We start from the raw sequence: 17,597 nt of genomic DNA on the forward strand, positions 1-17,597 counted from the left end.
GCTTTACAAGCACTGATCGATTGATAGATCTGACTGCGTCCAATATTTATACGCTTCAACAGGCATTGAATATAATAGCTGATGCATGTGTTAAAATCTGGCAAACACATCTGTTAGTCTTGTGATTTCTTTCTCAGCCTCTGTTATTTTTGTAAGTGACGCCCTACACTCCCTGGGCTGGGGTTGTTCTGCTGCTTCTCGAGAGCCCGTTCTGTTTCTTGGAACTATTTGTGTTCTTTCTCTGCCTACACCTTGTAACAAATCTATGTACTAAAACTCCGGGCATAGCACATACTTTATAGGTGTATTTTCTGCACACTGGTTTGGTTGAGTGGCACAAAGTGGATTCTCTTCACAAGATGGACTTAAAGTTCTGTTTCCTATCTCCACATTCTCCCCTCTTGTTGAATTTTCAACACTTATATCCTTCTGATCTTTCTTTGTGTCCTCTCTGATGATCTTTCCTAGAGTGCCTATCTTTGTTACTCCTTCTGGCAGCACTGCAGTATTGTTTGGAAGCAGCAGCCTAATAATAAGTTATTATTTGTAATAAGGCTTTTACCAGGCCTGACAACCAGGATGGTTAGCCACAGGAACAAGCCAGAAAACCAACCACTGGGGGCCTTTTGCTCCCTGCCATGGTGTCCCTTAAAGTATGTAGGGCCTGAATAGCCTTGGTCAATGTTCAATTTTCTTCATCATTTCCTGGGATGAACGTATAACAGAAAGACCCTATTTTAGCACACACCCCACCTTCATTGGCAGTTAGCATGCCCAGCACCATCCTGTTTTGTGAAACTGTGATGTGCATAGCCCAGAGCTCTTCTTTGATGGAACTGAATTTATCCTCTGTTCTGTTTACTAGTAGCATTAACTCATATCTGGTCAGTTGTAACTAACAGGCATTGGCTCCGTATTGTGGGACAGGCATCAATCTTCCTGGAGAGATGCTACCAATCTATAACTCGGCTCCGTTGCACAACCTTTACTCATCTGGCACCGAATGTACATCTTGGTCAAAGTATTGGCGGTCAGCCCTCTTCCATCTATGTACTAGCGCATGTTGTCGCTCTTGTGCTTACACATAGATTTCTTCCACTGTTATATTGTCACGAAGTTGAGCTATCAATATCTGGGACACCAATATGGCAACGGAGCACAGGCCTTACCATCTATATGGCAACTGGATATATGATAATGTACCACATACTCAAACAGTATCCATCAGTGCTGCAATGCCCTCCTCTAGGGATGTTGTATCTATTATTTGTTTGCAGTTCTTATTTATTCCTAATCTATGTCCCATTTCCTCTAAAATACACTGAGAATTCTTTGAAAGGCAAAATGTGTGTAGGAGGATGAACTAGATCCAAAAGGGTGTATGAGCATACCTCAGAATCCCATATATGGGTAAAGTTAGGATATGCTCTATCATCATTATACCTTTCCTTTTACACTGTCAAAGGGCAGTACATCATCGTATTCCCTCACCACTGCCCCTTGACATAAGCCTAAGCCTGAAATGTTAACTGAGGCCAGTGTTCACGGGTGGAGGTTCTCTCATTATTACATTTCCTAGTCTTCATCCTTGCATCTGCCACTGTTTTTAGTATTGATTTTGGTTGTCTGAGAATTCCTGACTTTTCAAATTGGCTATAATCCTGAAACATTGATTGAGCTCGTTCCTCTAATATTGCTGTGGAATTCCATTTTGGTGTTGAAAGGTTCTAATAATGAAATTGCACTCTCCCCTTGATGTAACTATGACATCAGTGTTATCAAACATGGGGAATGGGCCTTCTTGAACCCTTCTGATTTCCAGCATGTGGTATGAGGATACAAACAAAGTATGATGCAGTGAAATGTGCTGTAACTGCTGTGTGTAAACATTTATACCACATATTCTGTGCCACAAGGGATGCATAGAGTGCTCAGAAAAAAATATTTTTACTTTAATAATTTGTCAGTTGCTTTTGTAAGTTCCCATAAGGATTCTGGTGATTGTGGTGTTTTATTCACCAGATTAAGTGGCAGACCCTTGTCTCTTATGGAAGGGGTCAAGAACATTTAACTACCTAGCGGGTCCTTATCCTTTAGGAGGGTAAGCACCATCAACACAAAGGCAAAGAAAATACCCATTAATATAAAATAGAAACAATTTCAGAATAGAGGGTGCATTGTCCCAATGAAGATGCCACCCCGCCTGGGACAATAGTTTTTTTTAAGTCTCTTGAAGGAGGGTTCATGCCCTCCTCTCCTTACTCATTGCAAGGAGGAAGGATGTTGTGTTGAGCTGGTCTGTTACATGTCCTGTGTATCTATTGTCAGCTCATGGACCTTTATAGCTGTTTGAGTAGTCTGAACTACTGTGCAGGGTCCCAAGAAGTGTGAATCATTCCATTGTTGAACGAAATTCTTGACAAATACTTGGGACCCCGGGGCAAGTTGTTGTTGTGGTACCACAGGTGCCATGGTGGAGCTCGCTTATTGTAGGTAAACCTGTTTAGAAAACATCTTGACAACACTTGTTAGGTACACCTATATGCTGACATTTCTTGCCATACCACATCAACAGTTTTATGTGCATACATATTTTTCCTATGTGGGACGTCTCCCAATGGCATTGTTCTGCCTGTGACAAAATGGTGTGGCGTTAGGTGAGGGTCAGAGGAGGGAGCATTCCTAAGGGTGAATACATTCCAGAGGCACACAATATTGCCAATTTCTGTTCAGAGTCATTGATATCGTCCTTATTGTATATTTTAGAGCACAATTCAGGCATTCCACTATCCCATTAAATGCTGCTTCAAAAGAGCCAGTGTGTTGGTCTTACTCTAGATAACAAAGTAGTTGAGGCTTCTGTTTCCAGATAAATTCTCTTGTGCACATCCAGAATGGGGTTCATTGGATTTAAAAACTTTGTGTTCACTACACTAAAGCTAAGGAAGCGTGTGAATGAGTTGCTCATTCAAGAGATTAGCAGGACAATCATGTGACCTACCCTGCATTCCTCTTGAAGGCATTACCTAATTAATGTTCTGTCAAAGAGGAAAGCTTTTGGCTTGGATGCTTTGTAGGTCCTATTTGAGTGAAGCACATTCGTATGTGCTGTCTCCCACCCAAAGCACATTTAAACTAATGGCGCAGAATTCAAACTGTTGATGCAGGTTAAAGAGCAAGGCGACAGAGTAAGGCCAAGTTAAATTTTGCTTTGATCCGGTATTCTTAATCCTTGCTCTCCTTCCTACACCATGCTAAAGCCAGACTTGGAACAACAAACATTCTAGAACTTGAAGGGGACAACTGTTGACACACAGGAAGTGAGCAGAGCAGGCTTGATGGTTCTCCACAAAAGACACTTTTGGCAGTAAATTTTTGAAAAAAACTATTTCCAGTCCTACCTGTGGTGTGGACAGTTCCCAAACTGTTGTGATGCAGGAAGAGCAAGGTCCACAAGTACAGGAATTTCTAAGAATGTAATCACTGTGAATGTAGGCAATGCATCTAAACTTCACAAAGTAGTAAGGAGACATACTGCCAGACTCTGATACTGTTTCTTAACACTGACCAACACTCTCACTTAGTAACTCCTTCATAGTATGACTGTTTCGCTTGTTAATTTGCTCAGTAAATAACACTCTCACAGTTATTATTCTGACAGACTTGGCCACACAGAGTCAAACATGCTGCCATTCATGTCACCTTTGCAACTTGATTTCTTTGAGTCTGAATTCTGTTAACTATGTAAACACTGGTAATTTATTGGTAGTAAGACTTAAATTCGTATTTTATAGACTCCAGAAACAGATGGACAAAACATTCATTAAAGCTGAAAAACAGCGACTGAGAGCTGAGAAGAAGCAGCGAAAAGCGAAGGTGAAGGAACTTAAACAGCTGCTGAAGATGCATAGGAAGATTCCTGTTTGGAGCACAGTGCATGGACAAGAAAGTTCAAATCCAGCAGAGGCTAAACAGGATTGCCTGCAGACCAGTGCACTTGTGTAAGAAGGAATATTACACCTCTGTGATTGCTCTGGTGCTTTGCTAGTACCCAGTTACTACATTTAAGATTCCAGACGTTTGATTAGCTTTGATGTTCTCTGTTGGTGAAATTAGAAGAATGCCTGCAACCTTGTTTAAAACACATTAAGAAACTATGCAGGACTGAAAACTGCTTTAGCAATGTTAAATTCATGGGACCATTGACTGCAAAACGCACCAGCTGTTCATTGTCTTAAAGATTTTGTTTCAGTGCAGCAAATTCTTTGCCAAAAAAAGCACTTACGTAGAGACGGTTGACTTTGAGGGAATACACGCTCTAACTGAGCGTCACAGGTACCTTCTCAGTCACCCGGTGCATTTACACTTTGACATTAATGTATAGCTGGAAATTAGCTGGACGTTACATCAGGAATTTCTTGAATTGCATGTAGTAGGTTTTTGTAATAGCTTCTCAAAAGGAAATTGACTTCATAACTTAGCACTAGAGATGTGTCATAGGCAAGAAAGGCCTATACATTGAATCATGACCATCATTTGCTCCGGAGTTCACACTGACAATACCATCACATTGATATTTGTCTCATTATTTACCACAGATAAAATTGTGAGGTCTCCATGTGGTGCATAGGTTATTTAAATGGCTTTGAATGTGGACGTTTGCCAGCTTGTACTTTGTGTAGTTCATTTTCCATGATGAATTGACTAAACAGTAACCCAGTCAGAGATTCTAGGTACTGGTGTCTAACAAGAGCATGTCTTCAGAGACCACCATTTAGAGAAGGGCTTGGCTGAATCCCTTGGCCCTCAAGAGGGATAACGTCCTTTACCTTGAAGTTAGTAAAGGCAACTTCTGCTCAGTTTCTAATGATATCATAAACAAGTGTATGTTTGCTTCCATCGCAAGCAATGTGCTAATTGTCAATGCAGTTCAGGCTGCTGTTGTCCTACAGAACATTCCAGGCATTTCATGAATTCAAAGGCATGAACACATTTCAAATTTCCCATGATTTTTAAGAGAAACAAACTTGATTAGAGGCAATCTCAATCTATTGAAGTTTATACGACATGCATTTGTTTATTGTATTAAAAAAATGTGTTTTTTGACTCAGTATACATATCTGATATAATCTAACATTAAGGGGACCACTCTTATCAAATCCACCTCTTTGAAGAGACTGTGAAAGACTTGCTGTGGAGGTTACTGGACCGCGATTGGATCAGCACAATCCCCCTCTTCGTACCCCACCCAGCACTGACAGTGGTTACCGATGTGTCCCATCTGAGTAGGGGCTGCCATCTTGGAGAAATGGCGATTAGAGGACTCTGGCTCCATGTCAGCCTCCTGGAACAAAGCGTTGAAAGCCTTCCTTCCATCCATCCATCAAAGGAAGGCTAGGGAAGGTGCTTATGAACAACACCACAGCCATGTGGTATTGCAACACGCAGGGCAATGTGGTGTTCCTCACCCTGTGCCTGGAGGTGCTGTGCTTCTAGAAATGGCTGGCCATCAAAGGATCTTTCTGATGGATACACCAATGGTTACCGATGTGTCCCATCTGAGTAGGGGCTGCCATCTTGGAGAAATGGCGATTAGAGGACTCTGGTCTCTGGCTCCATGTCAGCCTCCTGGAACAAAGCGTTGAAAGCCTTCCTTCCATCCATCAAAGGAAGGTGCTTATGAACAACACCACAGCCATGTGGTATTGCAACAAGCAGGGCAATGTGGTGTTCCTCACCCTGTGCCTGGAGGTGCTGTGCTTCTAGAAATGGCTGGCCATCAAAGGATCTTTCTGATGGATACACCTACCTGTGGATTCCTCACCTAAAGAATTCTCCCCTCGCGCCAGCCCTCGACGGACATTTCTTCTAGCTTTGCACGTCGACGATGACGTTACCATCGCCCGACTCCACGCTACGCCACATGACGACATCCAGGCAATAAGAAGCCCTCGTCGACATGCAGACGTCAGTTCCCTTTTTTTCCGTGCCCGAATAACGGTTAATTCTTCGAGGCTCACAGGGAGCTACTGTTTCCAACGGCGGTTACGATGTCGCAGCCTAGAAAATCTGGCTTTAAACCTTGTAGCCAGTGCGGGGGTCGGATGTCGGTTACCGATCCCCACGAAAACTGCCTCTGGTGCCTTAGTTCCGACCATGAGGTCGAGGCATGCGGTTCGTGTCAATGCATGAACCCTAAGGCACTTAAGGAGAGTCAGGCGAAGTTGTTCTTGGCCCGGTCCAAGAAGAAGAAGGAGAGGCGTCATAGGAGGGAGTCTTCGTCGAGATCTTTGAGGTCTCGTCACCATCATAGTGACTGTCGGCGCCGTCATGGATCTCGGCGCCGATCGAGCAAGGGACGGTCCAGATCTAGATCTGCTTCTCTGTCAGCTCGGCGTCGTCCGATGTGCGAGATAAGCCCGACCGTCACCGCTCCGCCTCCGACGACCCCGACGTCACCCGGGTCGGTCTTTGAGGTTGAGCCTCCCCAGAGGCCTGAGGGTTCTCCTGGCCAGGAGTTACCTGGACCCTCTTCGGCAGCTTTGCTGGCGCCGGTGCAGCAGCAGCAGTACCCGGCTTTCCCGACTCCGGGATAGGATCCTGCAGCGTTTTTAAACGCTATGTATAACATCTTTACTTCCATGACGCCGGGTGGAAGTCATGCAGGTCCGTCTGGCCCTCTGGCCTATGATTTTGGTGTTCCGGCGTCTTACAGGTCGGCGCCGTTCACCCAGTTTTTATCTGCTGCACCTGAAGCGGCGCCGATGCCTATGACGTTGCCCAGGATGCCTACACCTGTTACGGCGCCGTCGGATTCGCCTCGGATCCGATCGATGTCTAAGAACCCTTTGGAGCCGGAGCCTCCGGCTTCGGACGGATCCGAGGTTCGGCGCCGACGAAGATCTTCGGCGTCGGCCAACACCTTGTCGACTCCAGGCTTGGAGTCAAGACTTAAGTCAAGACGCCTGGCTCTTCGTCTCTTGGAGGAAGAGGAGTACGCGAGGCAACACCTGGTGGAAGGTGAAGTTATAGAGCCCTCTGGTGACTTCCAGGGACTGGACTCAGCTAGTGGCCTAGACACTACCCCGGAATGGGATCTGGCTTCCCCTGGAGAGGTCACGGAGGAAGCTGCTTCTTTCCACGCAGTCATTCGTAAGGCTGCAGACTTTTTGGATGTTCCCCTTCCTACCACGGAGGTCAAGAGAAATTTATTAACAGAAGTCCTCCATCCGACGTCTGCTTCTGCTGAGCCTCTTCTACCATTCAATGAGGCTCTGCTGGACCCCATTAAGGATATCTATCTGAAACCTGTGTCCACCGCTGCGGTCAACAGAGCGGTGGCTCGGCGGTACAGGACGGCGCCTGGGGATCCGGTGTTTCTTTCCAGACAACCAACTCCGGAGAGCCTAGTGGTGCAAGCTTCATGTTCATCCAGATCCTCTCCTAGCTCGTTTCCTGGGGCCCCTGTGGACAGGGAGTCAAAAAAGATGGACCATACTGCTAAAAAGACATTTTCATCTTGCAGTATGGCCCTAAAATCTTCCGATGCCACATGCATACTAGGGCGTTACATCCATGCCCTTATGGAAGAGGCGAAGGGCCACCCTAATTTGTCCCAGGAGATGCTGCAACTATTAGCGGATGCTCAGGCGGCTGCGACGCAAGTGATCCAGTCTGGATTGGACACTTCAGACTCGGTGGCTAGGGCTATGGCCCGACCATAGTCTCTAGGCGGCAGTCTTGGCTTCGGTCATCTGGCTTCTCGTCGGACGTGCAGGCCACACTCCTTGATCTTCCGTTTGATGGAAAGAAGCTCTTCGGCACAAAGGCTGACTTTGCCCTGGAACGTTTTAAAGAAAGCAGAGCGACTGCTAGGACTTTGGGACTCCAGTCGTCGGCCTCATCCTCCTTTAGAGGCTTTTGGAGATTTAAGGGATTTGGACGTGGTTCCTTTCGGGGAAGATTGCAAGGACCACAACAATCTACTTCTACCCTGCCTTACAGATCCTTCAGGGGCAGGGGCAGAGTCCGTACGAGAGGAGCCACCTTGTAGCACTCTGCCTCTTCCTCAGGAGGGGTGCAGCAAGGAAAGCAGCCGTAGTCCTCCACCACTCCCTGTCCATTCGTCTCCGGTAGGGGGGAGACTTGCCTCTTTTCTTCCAATGTGGGAGGTCATAACATCGGACTCCTGGGTCGTCGACATTATGAAGAGGGGTTACGCTCTTCCCCTTCGGGAATTCCCTCCTACCTTCCCTCCCCGCCCATCCTTCTGTTCGGAAGACCATCTTCTCCTATTACAGCAGGAGGTATTATCCCTATTACAAAAAGGTGCAATAGAGTTGGTTCCCGAGCAACAGAGGGGTCAGGGGTGTTATTCAAGATACTTTTTTCTGATTCCCAAAAAGGATGGTCGACTGAGACCGATTTTGGACTTGAGGATTTTGAATTGGTTCCTCAAACAGGAAAAGTTCAAAATGCTGACCCTCTCACAGGTTCTTTTGGCGTTGAACGAAGGAGACTGGATGGTGTCGGTCGATTTGAAGGACGCGTATTTTCATATTCCGATCCTCAAATCGCACAGGAAGTATCTCCGGTTTGTAGTGGGATCACAGCATTATCAGTTTGCGGTCTTCCCCTTTGTTCTTACTTCAGCACCTCGAGTCTTCATGAATGTGATGGCGGTGGTAGCAGCAGAGCTCAGAAGAAGGGGTATAGCTGTGTTTCCCTATCTGGACGATTGGTTGATCAAGGACAAAACTCCGGAGCTCGTGCGGTGCCATCTCCAGTCGACGACTCAATTGTTGTACGACCTGGGTTTTTCAGTCAATGTACCCAAATCTCACCTGGAGCCCTCTCAACGCCTCCTGTTCATAGGGGCAGTATTGGACACGACATTGAATCGGGCCTTTCCTCCGTCCCAGTGGGTTCAGGACATCCAGGCTTTGATTCCAATGTTTCGAAATGGAGCGGTAGTTCCAGTCCTCAAGGTCCTTCGTCTGCTCGGTCTGTTTGCTTCTTGCATACTGTTGGTCACTCATGCACGCTGGCACATGAGGGCTCTCCAGTGGTGCGTCCGCAGGCAGTGGTTTCAACACAAAGGGGATCTCGAAAATTCGATAAAGATCTCCAGAGACACTGCGGAGGATCTTCGATGGTGGGCAGCGGTCGACAACCTGTCTCAAGGAAGGCCGTTCTCGCTGCCTCCTCCAGTGGCCACAGTGGTAACGGATGCTTCCACTCTAGGGTGGGGAGCTCATCTGGGGGACCTGGATGATCAAAGGCCTTTGGTCTCCGGGGGAACAGAAGTTGCATATCAATCTGTTAGAGTTGCGGGCAGTACGTCTGGCACTCAAGGTCTTCCTCCCTTCCATTCGCGGTCAATCAGTCCAAGTTCTAACGGACAACACGACCGCGATGTGGTATATAAACAAACCGGGAGGAGTGGGGTCGTATCTTCTCTGCAGAGAAGCTCTTTGTCTCTGGTCCTGGCTTCAGGATCACAAGATCTGCTTAGTTGCACATCATTTGGCCGGAGTCCTGAACGTGCATGCAGACATTCTCAGTCGACGCAGCTCGGTCGATCACGAGTGGCGTATACATCCAGATCTAGTTCTGGGTATCTTCCGGATGTGGGGATATCCACAAATAGATCTGTTTGCAACTCAAGAGAATGCGTAGTGTCCGCTATTTTGCAGCCTCCAGTATCCGGTGCAGGGAGCTTTGGGTACGCGTTTCAGATGTCCTGGAAGGGTCAGTTGCTTTACACGTTTGCCCCCATGCCCTTGATTCCTCGAGTTCTCAGGAAGATCCGCCAAGACCGAGCTCAAGTCATCTTAATAGCTCCGGATTGGCCGAGAAGGGTGTGGTATTCGGACCTACTCCAACTCTCTCAGTGCCCTCCGCTCCGTCTCCCTTGCAGGGTGGACCTCCTCTCGCAGTCGCAGGGGCAGATTCACACCCCCACCTCCAGAGCCTGCATCTTCATGCCTGGAGATTGAACGGGGCAATCCGAGTTCCTTTTCCCTCCCTCCAGATGTGGTGAAAGTTATTTTATCGGCCAGGCGACACTCCACCAAGTCAATCTATGCTAATCGTTGGGCTAAATTTACAAGCTGGTGTGGAGAGAATAGTTTAGATCCTTTAAAAGCTGGTTTATCTGACATTTTGTCATTTGCACTCCATCTGGCACAGAAAGGTTTTGCAATTGCCACTGTTAAAGCACTATCTGGTTTTCTGTGCCTTCCAGATCAACCGTCCTTCTTTAAATCACCAATTGTTTTAAAGTTTCTAAAGGGACTCACTAATAGGTATCCACCCATGCCATTCGTTATGCCTCAGTGGGATCTTAACTTAGTCTTAACTTTTCTTATGGGGGCTCCGTTCGAACCAATGCATTCTTGTTCTTTACGGTACCTGGTATTTAAAACTGTTTTCCTGGTGGCCATAACATCTGCCAGAAGGGTTAGCGAGCTTCAGGCTCTCTCGGTGGAAACCCCATACCTTTCTTTCTTTAAGGACAAAGTGGTGTTGAGGACCAAGGCGGCTTTCCTACCGAAGGTTGTTACACCCTTTCACCTGGGGCAGTCGATTACTCTCTCTTCCTTTTACCCTCCACCTCACCCATCCAAAGAGGAAGAGAGGCTCCACCGGCTGGATCCGCGAAGAGCTCTGAGCTTCTACGTCGCCAGGATGAAAGAGTTCAGACAGGATGAACAGCTCTTTGTTGGATACGTGGGGAAGAGGAAAGGTAGAGCGGTCCACAAGAGAACGCTATCCAGGTGGGTCATTCTATGTATTAAGATCTGCTATTCTTTGGCGAAGAAGGATCCACCTGTGGGGATTCGTGCCCATTCCACCAGAGCCAAAGCAGCTTCATCAGCTTTGGCTAGAGGTGTTCCTGTGGCTGACATCTGCAGGGCAGCGACTTGGGGCGTCCCTCCATGCTTTTGCCAAGCATTACTGTTTGGACTCTGAGGTTAGGAGGGATGGCCATTTTGCTCGCTTGGTGCTGCAAGATTTCTTGGTTTGACCATTCGGGCACCCACCACCGGAGGTTTTACTGCTTGGGGACTCTATTCTTTAGGTGGGGAATCCACAGGTAGGTGTATCCATCAGAAGAATAAGTTACTTACCTTCGGTAACACTTTTTCTGGTGGATACAATAACTACCTGTGGATTCCTCACGGATCTTCCATGAATAGAGAAAATCTCAGCCTGTGGGTACGCAGTGTCAGCAATTCTTCGCAATGAATTTTCCAAGGTGCTTCTCACTAGGGGATGCATTCTGTCTAGAATGGATCTCGGGACTCCTGTACAACTATTTTACTGATACCACTCCTGCTGAAAGTTCTCCAGCAGATCAGGAGCAAACAGCCCAAGTCATTCCAGTGACCCCAGATTGGATACAGAGAGTATGGTATTCAGAAGTCCTAAGCTTGGTATAGCACACGCCAAATTGACACCTTCCAGGCCAAGATATCTGACGTTCTCCTATTTTTGCCTTTTGCCTGGCAAGGCTTTGCCTTCGACTCAGATAACGGGTACCTTTTGCCTCTTTCTGCAATTTTACCATTGCCAGATCTGGCCTCATAAGTCACCGGTTGTCATGCTTTTTTTTTTTGGGAGAGGTCTGCAGCACTTGTTTCATCCCTCTACTTTTATCGTGCCTTAGTGAGGGCTTAACTTATGCTCACATATTTGATGTACATTCTCTTTGAGCTGCTTCACAGCTGTCCTTTGCTATGTCTCACCCTCAAGACAGAGTTCCTTGTCACCTTCACCTCGGCTTGGTGAGAGAGCGAGCTTCAGTCTCTTTGTGTTAACCTGCCATAAACCACTTTCTTCCCGGGCAAACTGGTTCTGCGAACAAGAGCATCCTTCTTACCAACAGTTGTCACACCTTTACTTGTCAGTCAATCCAACACACTGTCCGTGTTCTGTGCTGCTCCCCCCCACCTAAGGAGAAGGGGGGATTTAATCATGTGGACTCCAAAAGAGCGCCGAGCTTTTACACACCTATGATCTCCTTGTGGACGATCAGTTCTTTGTGAGGTTCACTGAAGCTAAAAAAAGCAAGACTTCTGCCAGGAAGCTACATAGGCATCTCTCCATACGTTCATGAAGTACTACTGTAGGGACAGCCAGGTTCATCAGGAAGGCCATTTAGTCTGCTCGGTCCCAGAGGACTTCTTGGTTTGAGCCAATCCACAGACCCACCTCCTAAAAAGTACTGATCTAGTATTTATTTTAAAGGTGAGGAATATGGAGTTAAACATCTCTATCAGAAGAAATAGTTATTTGGCTTCAGTAGCACTGTTTCTGGTAGACACTCTAACCGCAGAATCCTCACCCACCCTCCCAACCTCACCATTCTATGAATTGGTCTCTACCCATTAATAAGATCTGCACACCGGTCAAATCTAATTTACTATTGGGGCTCTGTGTCTGGGGATGCAGAGAGCCTAGAAAACCACGGACGTGAGTGCACAGGAGTGGTTACTGTGTAGGCCCGCACATAATTTCCTGAGCAGAGTGACGTCCATGCGTAGCCACACAGCGCCACCTAACGGCACACAGAGGTACTGCTCAAAATACTCTGGATCTAGTGTGGCTTGTATCCCATTGTGATTACAACACTCGCCTGCAGGGTTTCCTTTTCTGTCTCCTTTGACCAGGCACAGTTGGGACTCAAAGCAAACATATCAGTTTATATCACCCACTGTATACCACAGTCTTGTCAAATATTTTTGAAAAGCAACTAGTGGTCCTGGAAGTAATTAATCTCAATGTCTTTTGTCTTGGGAGGACACACTGTGTTGACTACTTTCTAGAGAATATCTCTTCCCATTTAAAACAAATGGGTCTAAAAAATGTGTGCGTTTGTGTTCTGATGTTAGTTTATAGAAAAGTTATGACTTTCTGAATACCAAAAGGAAAAATAAGAAATTAATAAAATATAATCACTAATTTATTCTGGAGTTTAAAAAACCTGAACCTTTGAAAATGAGCTAACTGTAGTGGTTTGCTCTACTTAGGAAGATGTGTCCTAATGAGTTATTGGTCACCAACGCACTAATGCCCTGGTTGATTTGCATCCTAAAAGAGACTTATAGAGTTAATGTGTGTCTAAAATTTAATTGAAATACATTTTATTAGTTAAGAAACGTTGGAAAGGAAGGAAAAAATATAAAACACGTCTGTGTTATAAATTAACATTAACCTATTCTGTTACTCAAAATATTATGTGGCTGTGAAGGGTCTCAACTGAGAACCAAACTCATAAAGGTTGAGTCCAAAGTTAGGTTCGCTGATACTCTGTAGTGGCCAGGGCTAATTTGATAAACTCAACTTAAGTTTGCACCATAGGTTTGGTTGAAAGCAGACTATTATGTTGACGTTCTATCAATTTGCCAAAACCATGAAAAGATTAGTACTGCGATGTATTTTTGACAGTCTACTTGTTCACACTGAAGAAATTAAAAATGGCTACTTAAGCAAAGTGGCATAATTTCAAATGAGGAATTAGTTTTGTTCATTCACAATACAAGACAATAGAGTAACTAATATTAATGACTTCTGTTATATGGATGGCCCAGAGTGGAAATTCAGTGTACAGTATATCTGCACTTAAGAATGTGCTAACAACTGGCATTTGTATAGAATAGGCCCCAGATCTTAGCTCTAGATGGTAGTGAAATTTATAGTTCATGTTTTCTTTTGTTGGACAGAGTGCTGGCAAATCAAGGAGGCCATGATTTTGAAGGCAGCAGGTGTTCAAGCTTTTCTGAGCACATGTTGCAATGTAAGCTTAGCAGGTCGGTAGTAAGACACAGCAAGACCGTTTTAACAAAACAACCAAGCTGCACGGGTGAAGAGGTAACCAAAAGAAAGTAGGACCAGTCCCCCATATGTCAGGTGGGTGTAAGAAAATATGTCAATGTCAAGGTGATGGTGACAGGTGGGGTGGCCAAGATGGCGGCCACATTGAAAACTCTGTAATCGAGCTCCGTTCTGGGCCTACACTTCATCCTGCCTCATCATGGGCCCTCAGTCTGAAACCGGCATGCATAGTCTGTGTGACCCCTCTGAGGAGATCCACAAACAGATGGAGTGATGAACGGGCACAAGCCTGTGAGCCAGAGCCATGTAGGAAGCCGATGTGAGGGGCCTGAGACAGCCGCATGACAGTGGGTGGTCCCTGGACAGGGACCGCAATTCGCCAAGAGAGCCACATTTGTTTCCCTGTCGCAATGCACTCAGCAGATGGAGCGACCTGCTGGCAGAGCCCCACCTCCACCACAGGAGTGCACGTCGCTCGGAATCGGCTCCAGCGGGTGCGGTGAGCAGCATAAGCTCTTGCTTCTGCAGTTTCCTGCAGGACGTGCACTTCCATTGGAGAAGCGCAGCAGTGTTCGTGGCCCCCTTGGGTGCCTGAGGAGAGTGTGGGGAACTTGATGGCCCTCAGCAAAGGGAGTGCCCCCACCTCAGTGGACACTGGCAGGCATGGTGGCCCAGTTTGAGCGCCTCAACGGCATGACATGCAAAGGCCACAACTAAGCAGCCCAAATGGAGCGAGCCTTGCCCTGGGGTGTCGAGACTGGTCATACACTGAATTGAAGTGAGAGTCCTCTGACCCACATGTGCACCTAGAATACTGTGTCCCCTAACCGGCTTTAGGGGGAGGACCTAGTGTGCAGGACCCCTGCGATAGCTTGAGGGCCCTGCAGTCACCAGACACTTTGCATCCTGGTGATATCCCAAGACTGAGGCGCAACGAGCAGTAGACTGGGGTGCTATTAATTCAGGATCACGTGTGCCGAGCATGTGGGGTGCCCCTAAGGCAGGGTGTCTTCAAACTGGGGTATGGGTCCTCCTAGAGTGGCCTCCAGTGATCCGGGAGGGGGACATGAAGCTCTCACCAAGCGAAGCATTATGCTCATTACAGGGCTTTGTTTTAAGTAATGGGCCATCAGTAACATGTTTTGACATTTATATCCAATCTAGGAATATGTGTCAAAAGGCAAGGGACGCCTGATACTCTTCAAAACCCACACTTTTATTTTTTTCACCTTACAATTTAATAGAACCCAAACTTCTATTTTTTCAATTTACAATTTAATAGAATAATTGTGAAAAATTTGGAGGCGGGCCCTGATGATTTTGTCCTCCTGGGGATGCTGCATTCAAAAATTTGAAGACCACTGCCTGGCCACTTACCTGGTGTGGGGCACCTGAGGAGTGCCTAATCCTTATTACCTGTATTGTGGACCTTTCAGAAGGGCCTCCAAAAACACAGTGTCCCCAGGGCAACAGCGTGGCATCCTGCAAGCCCATCTGAGCCTCTACCTTGCCAGAGAAGTGTGAGTCTTGCCTGCCTTTTGCCTTTCCTGCCTTGGCTGGCCATTTCCAGGATATTGAGGGTGCCTTGAATCACTAATCGACATACCTCTCCCGGACTCCGCACCACCCAGCTATCTCACAACGTCATCCTAGGGAAGCTTCTAATCACCAAGAACCTCCCTGTGGACTTCAGCACCACCTGTGCCCTCCTCAGCCCAAATGATTGATGCACTACATCAGCTGGAATCTACCCTTGCTAAGCATTCCAGGCATTTTGACAAGGTGCGTAATGCCATACTGGAAACCAAAACATTGTTGGAGGTGAAAATCGACACATTCTCCCTGGACATGAACCTCCTAAGGGCATATCACTGCAATCTGGCAGATCAAGTAGATGACACAGAATCCACATTGACCTCTTTGGGCCTTACAGTGCGTGACCTCCAAGCCAACCTGGCTACCATGAAGGAGGAGTTGGCCGTGCTGCACCGCAAAGCGTAACATGCTTAGGGGCGCTCCTGATGCAATAACATCTATTTCTTGGGCTTCACAAAGTGTGTGGAGCACCCCAGCGCCAGGCTGTTCCTTGAGGACTGGTTAGCCACCACCGTACTAGAGAACAGAATCTTGGAGCTATTCTCTGTGGAACTGGCACACCGAATACCTGACAGGCCTCCACCACCTAGAGCACCGCCAATACCACTTATTGCTCCACTCCTCAACTTTCAGGACTGCAACCTAATCCTGTAATGTTTCTGCATGAAGGGCCCCTGGTGTTACGAGAATGTGCAAATAATAGCATGTCTGGACTTCACTGCTGAGGTTCAGTGGCTCAGAGGCTTCTACGCAAAAGTGAAACAAAAGCTCTGAGAGCTGCAGCTCCGCTACGTGCTGTTATACCCTGCGAAACTCCGAGTAACGGTTGGCGAGACCACCCACATCTTTGTAACACCTGAAAATGTAGGGACCTGGTTCCACGCGAAAGGTCTGGCTCACACCGACAAGCACGACCATACAGTAGGGGACTGAATTGATCCACTCCCTAAATGTAGGAGCACACGAGCACAGCCCACTCAGGACCAGGAGGCCGCAGAGCATGCACAAGCACTGGAGACTGCCTCCCAACATTCCACGAATCCCTTCATCCTGCTCCTCTCCAACACTACATCAAACTCTGGCTCGGAATCAGTAGACTCTAGGTCAACAACTACGAACAGCACCCGAGGCCCGAAAATTACACCACAATCTGCTGAGGACCTCCTGTAATTACCTCACAGCTGGCCTAATGCTCCCATTGACCCAAGAACAGGTGCTGTTTCCTCTTATCGCAACCCAAGGACTTGAATCTGTGGTGACAGGCTGGGAGGTCAGTGCTCCATTGTGGGCCCAGTCTGAGGTGATTGTGCCCAGCAGTAATGCCACATCCCACATGAGCTCCCATGAGGACTTGATTGTTTTTGTTTTTCATATTTTACTTCTCGTCGTTAACATGTTGCGGAATTCTGGACCGGGACATATGGGTCCTCTGACGTGGGAAGAACACAGCCGCAAGAAATCAATCAATCAAGGAATTTGTAAGTGCACTACTCACCCGTGAAGGATTGATGGCGCTGGGGGAGCAGAGGGATGGTGGGGCGCTGCTACTGCTCGAACAGCCAGGTCTTGAGAAGTCTCCTGAAGGTAAGGAGATCCTTGGTCTGACGCAGGTGGGCGGGAAGAATGTTCCATGTCTTAGCGGCGAGGAGCGAGAATGATCTGCCGCCGTATATATTTCTGCAGATGTATGGGACGGTTGCGAGGACGAGGTGAGGTCGGAGGAGCTGTCGGGTCAGGGTGTAGAAGGAGAGTCATCTGTTGAGGTATTGTGGTCCAGTGCTTTGTGAGTGTTGGTGAGGAGTTTGAAGGTGATTCTCTTGTTGACGGGGAGCCAGTACAGGTCTCCCAGGTGGCCTGTGATGTGGCAGTGCCGGGGGATGTCCAGGATGAGGCTTGCGGAGGCGTTCTTGATGCGCTGCAGCCTTTTCTGAAGTTTGGGCGTGGTTCCTGTGTAGAGGGTATTGCCATAGTCCAGTTTGCTGCTTACAAGGGCTTGGGTGACTGTTCTTCTGGTTTCCATGGGGATCCATTTGTAGATCTTTCAAAGCATGCAGAGGGTGTTGAAGCAGGAGGTGGAGATGACGTTGACTTGCTGTGTCATGGATAGTGAGGAGTCCAGGATGAATCCTAGGTTGCGTACGTGGTCCGTGGGATTCTGAGTA

General features: G+C 47.2%; 1 protein-coding gene across 2 annotated transcripts in view; it reads left to right on the top strand.

Annotated features, from left to right (window-relative positions):
- The window catches only part of NBR1 (NBR1 autophagy cargo receptor), a 751,844-nt gene that overhangs the window by 152,050 nt on the left and 582,197 nt on the right, over positions 1-17,597 (top strand). For both annotated transcript variants that reach the window (XM_069237768.1, XM_069237769.1), the window contains exon 10: positions 3,795-4,001. In XM_069237768.1, coding sequence (XP_069093869.1) covers positions 3,795-4,001 — 207 coding nt within the window. The remainder of the gene's footprint in view (positions 1-3,794; positions 4,002-17,597) is intronic.

Source organism: Pleurodeles waltl, chromosome 6 (genome assembly GCF_031143425.1).
Source record: "Pleurodeles waltl isolate 20211129_DDA chromosome 6, aPleWal1.hap1.20221129, whole genome shotgun sequence".
NCBI classification, from domain to species: Eukaryota; Metazoa; Chordata; class Amphibia; order Caudata; family Salamandridae; genus Pleurodeles; species Pleurodeles waltl.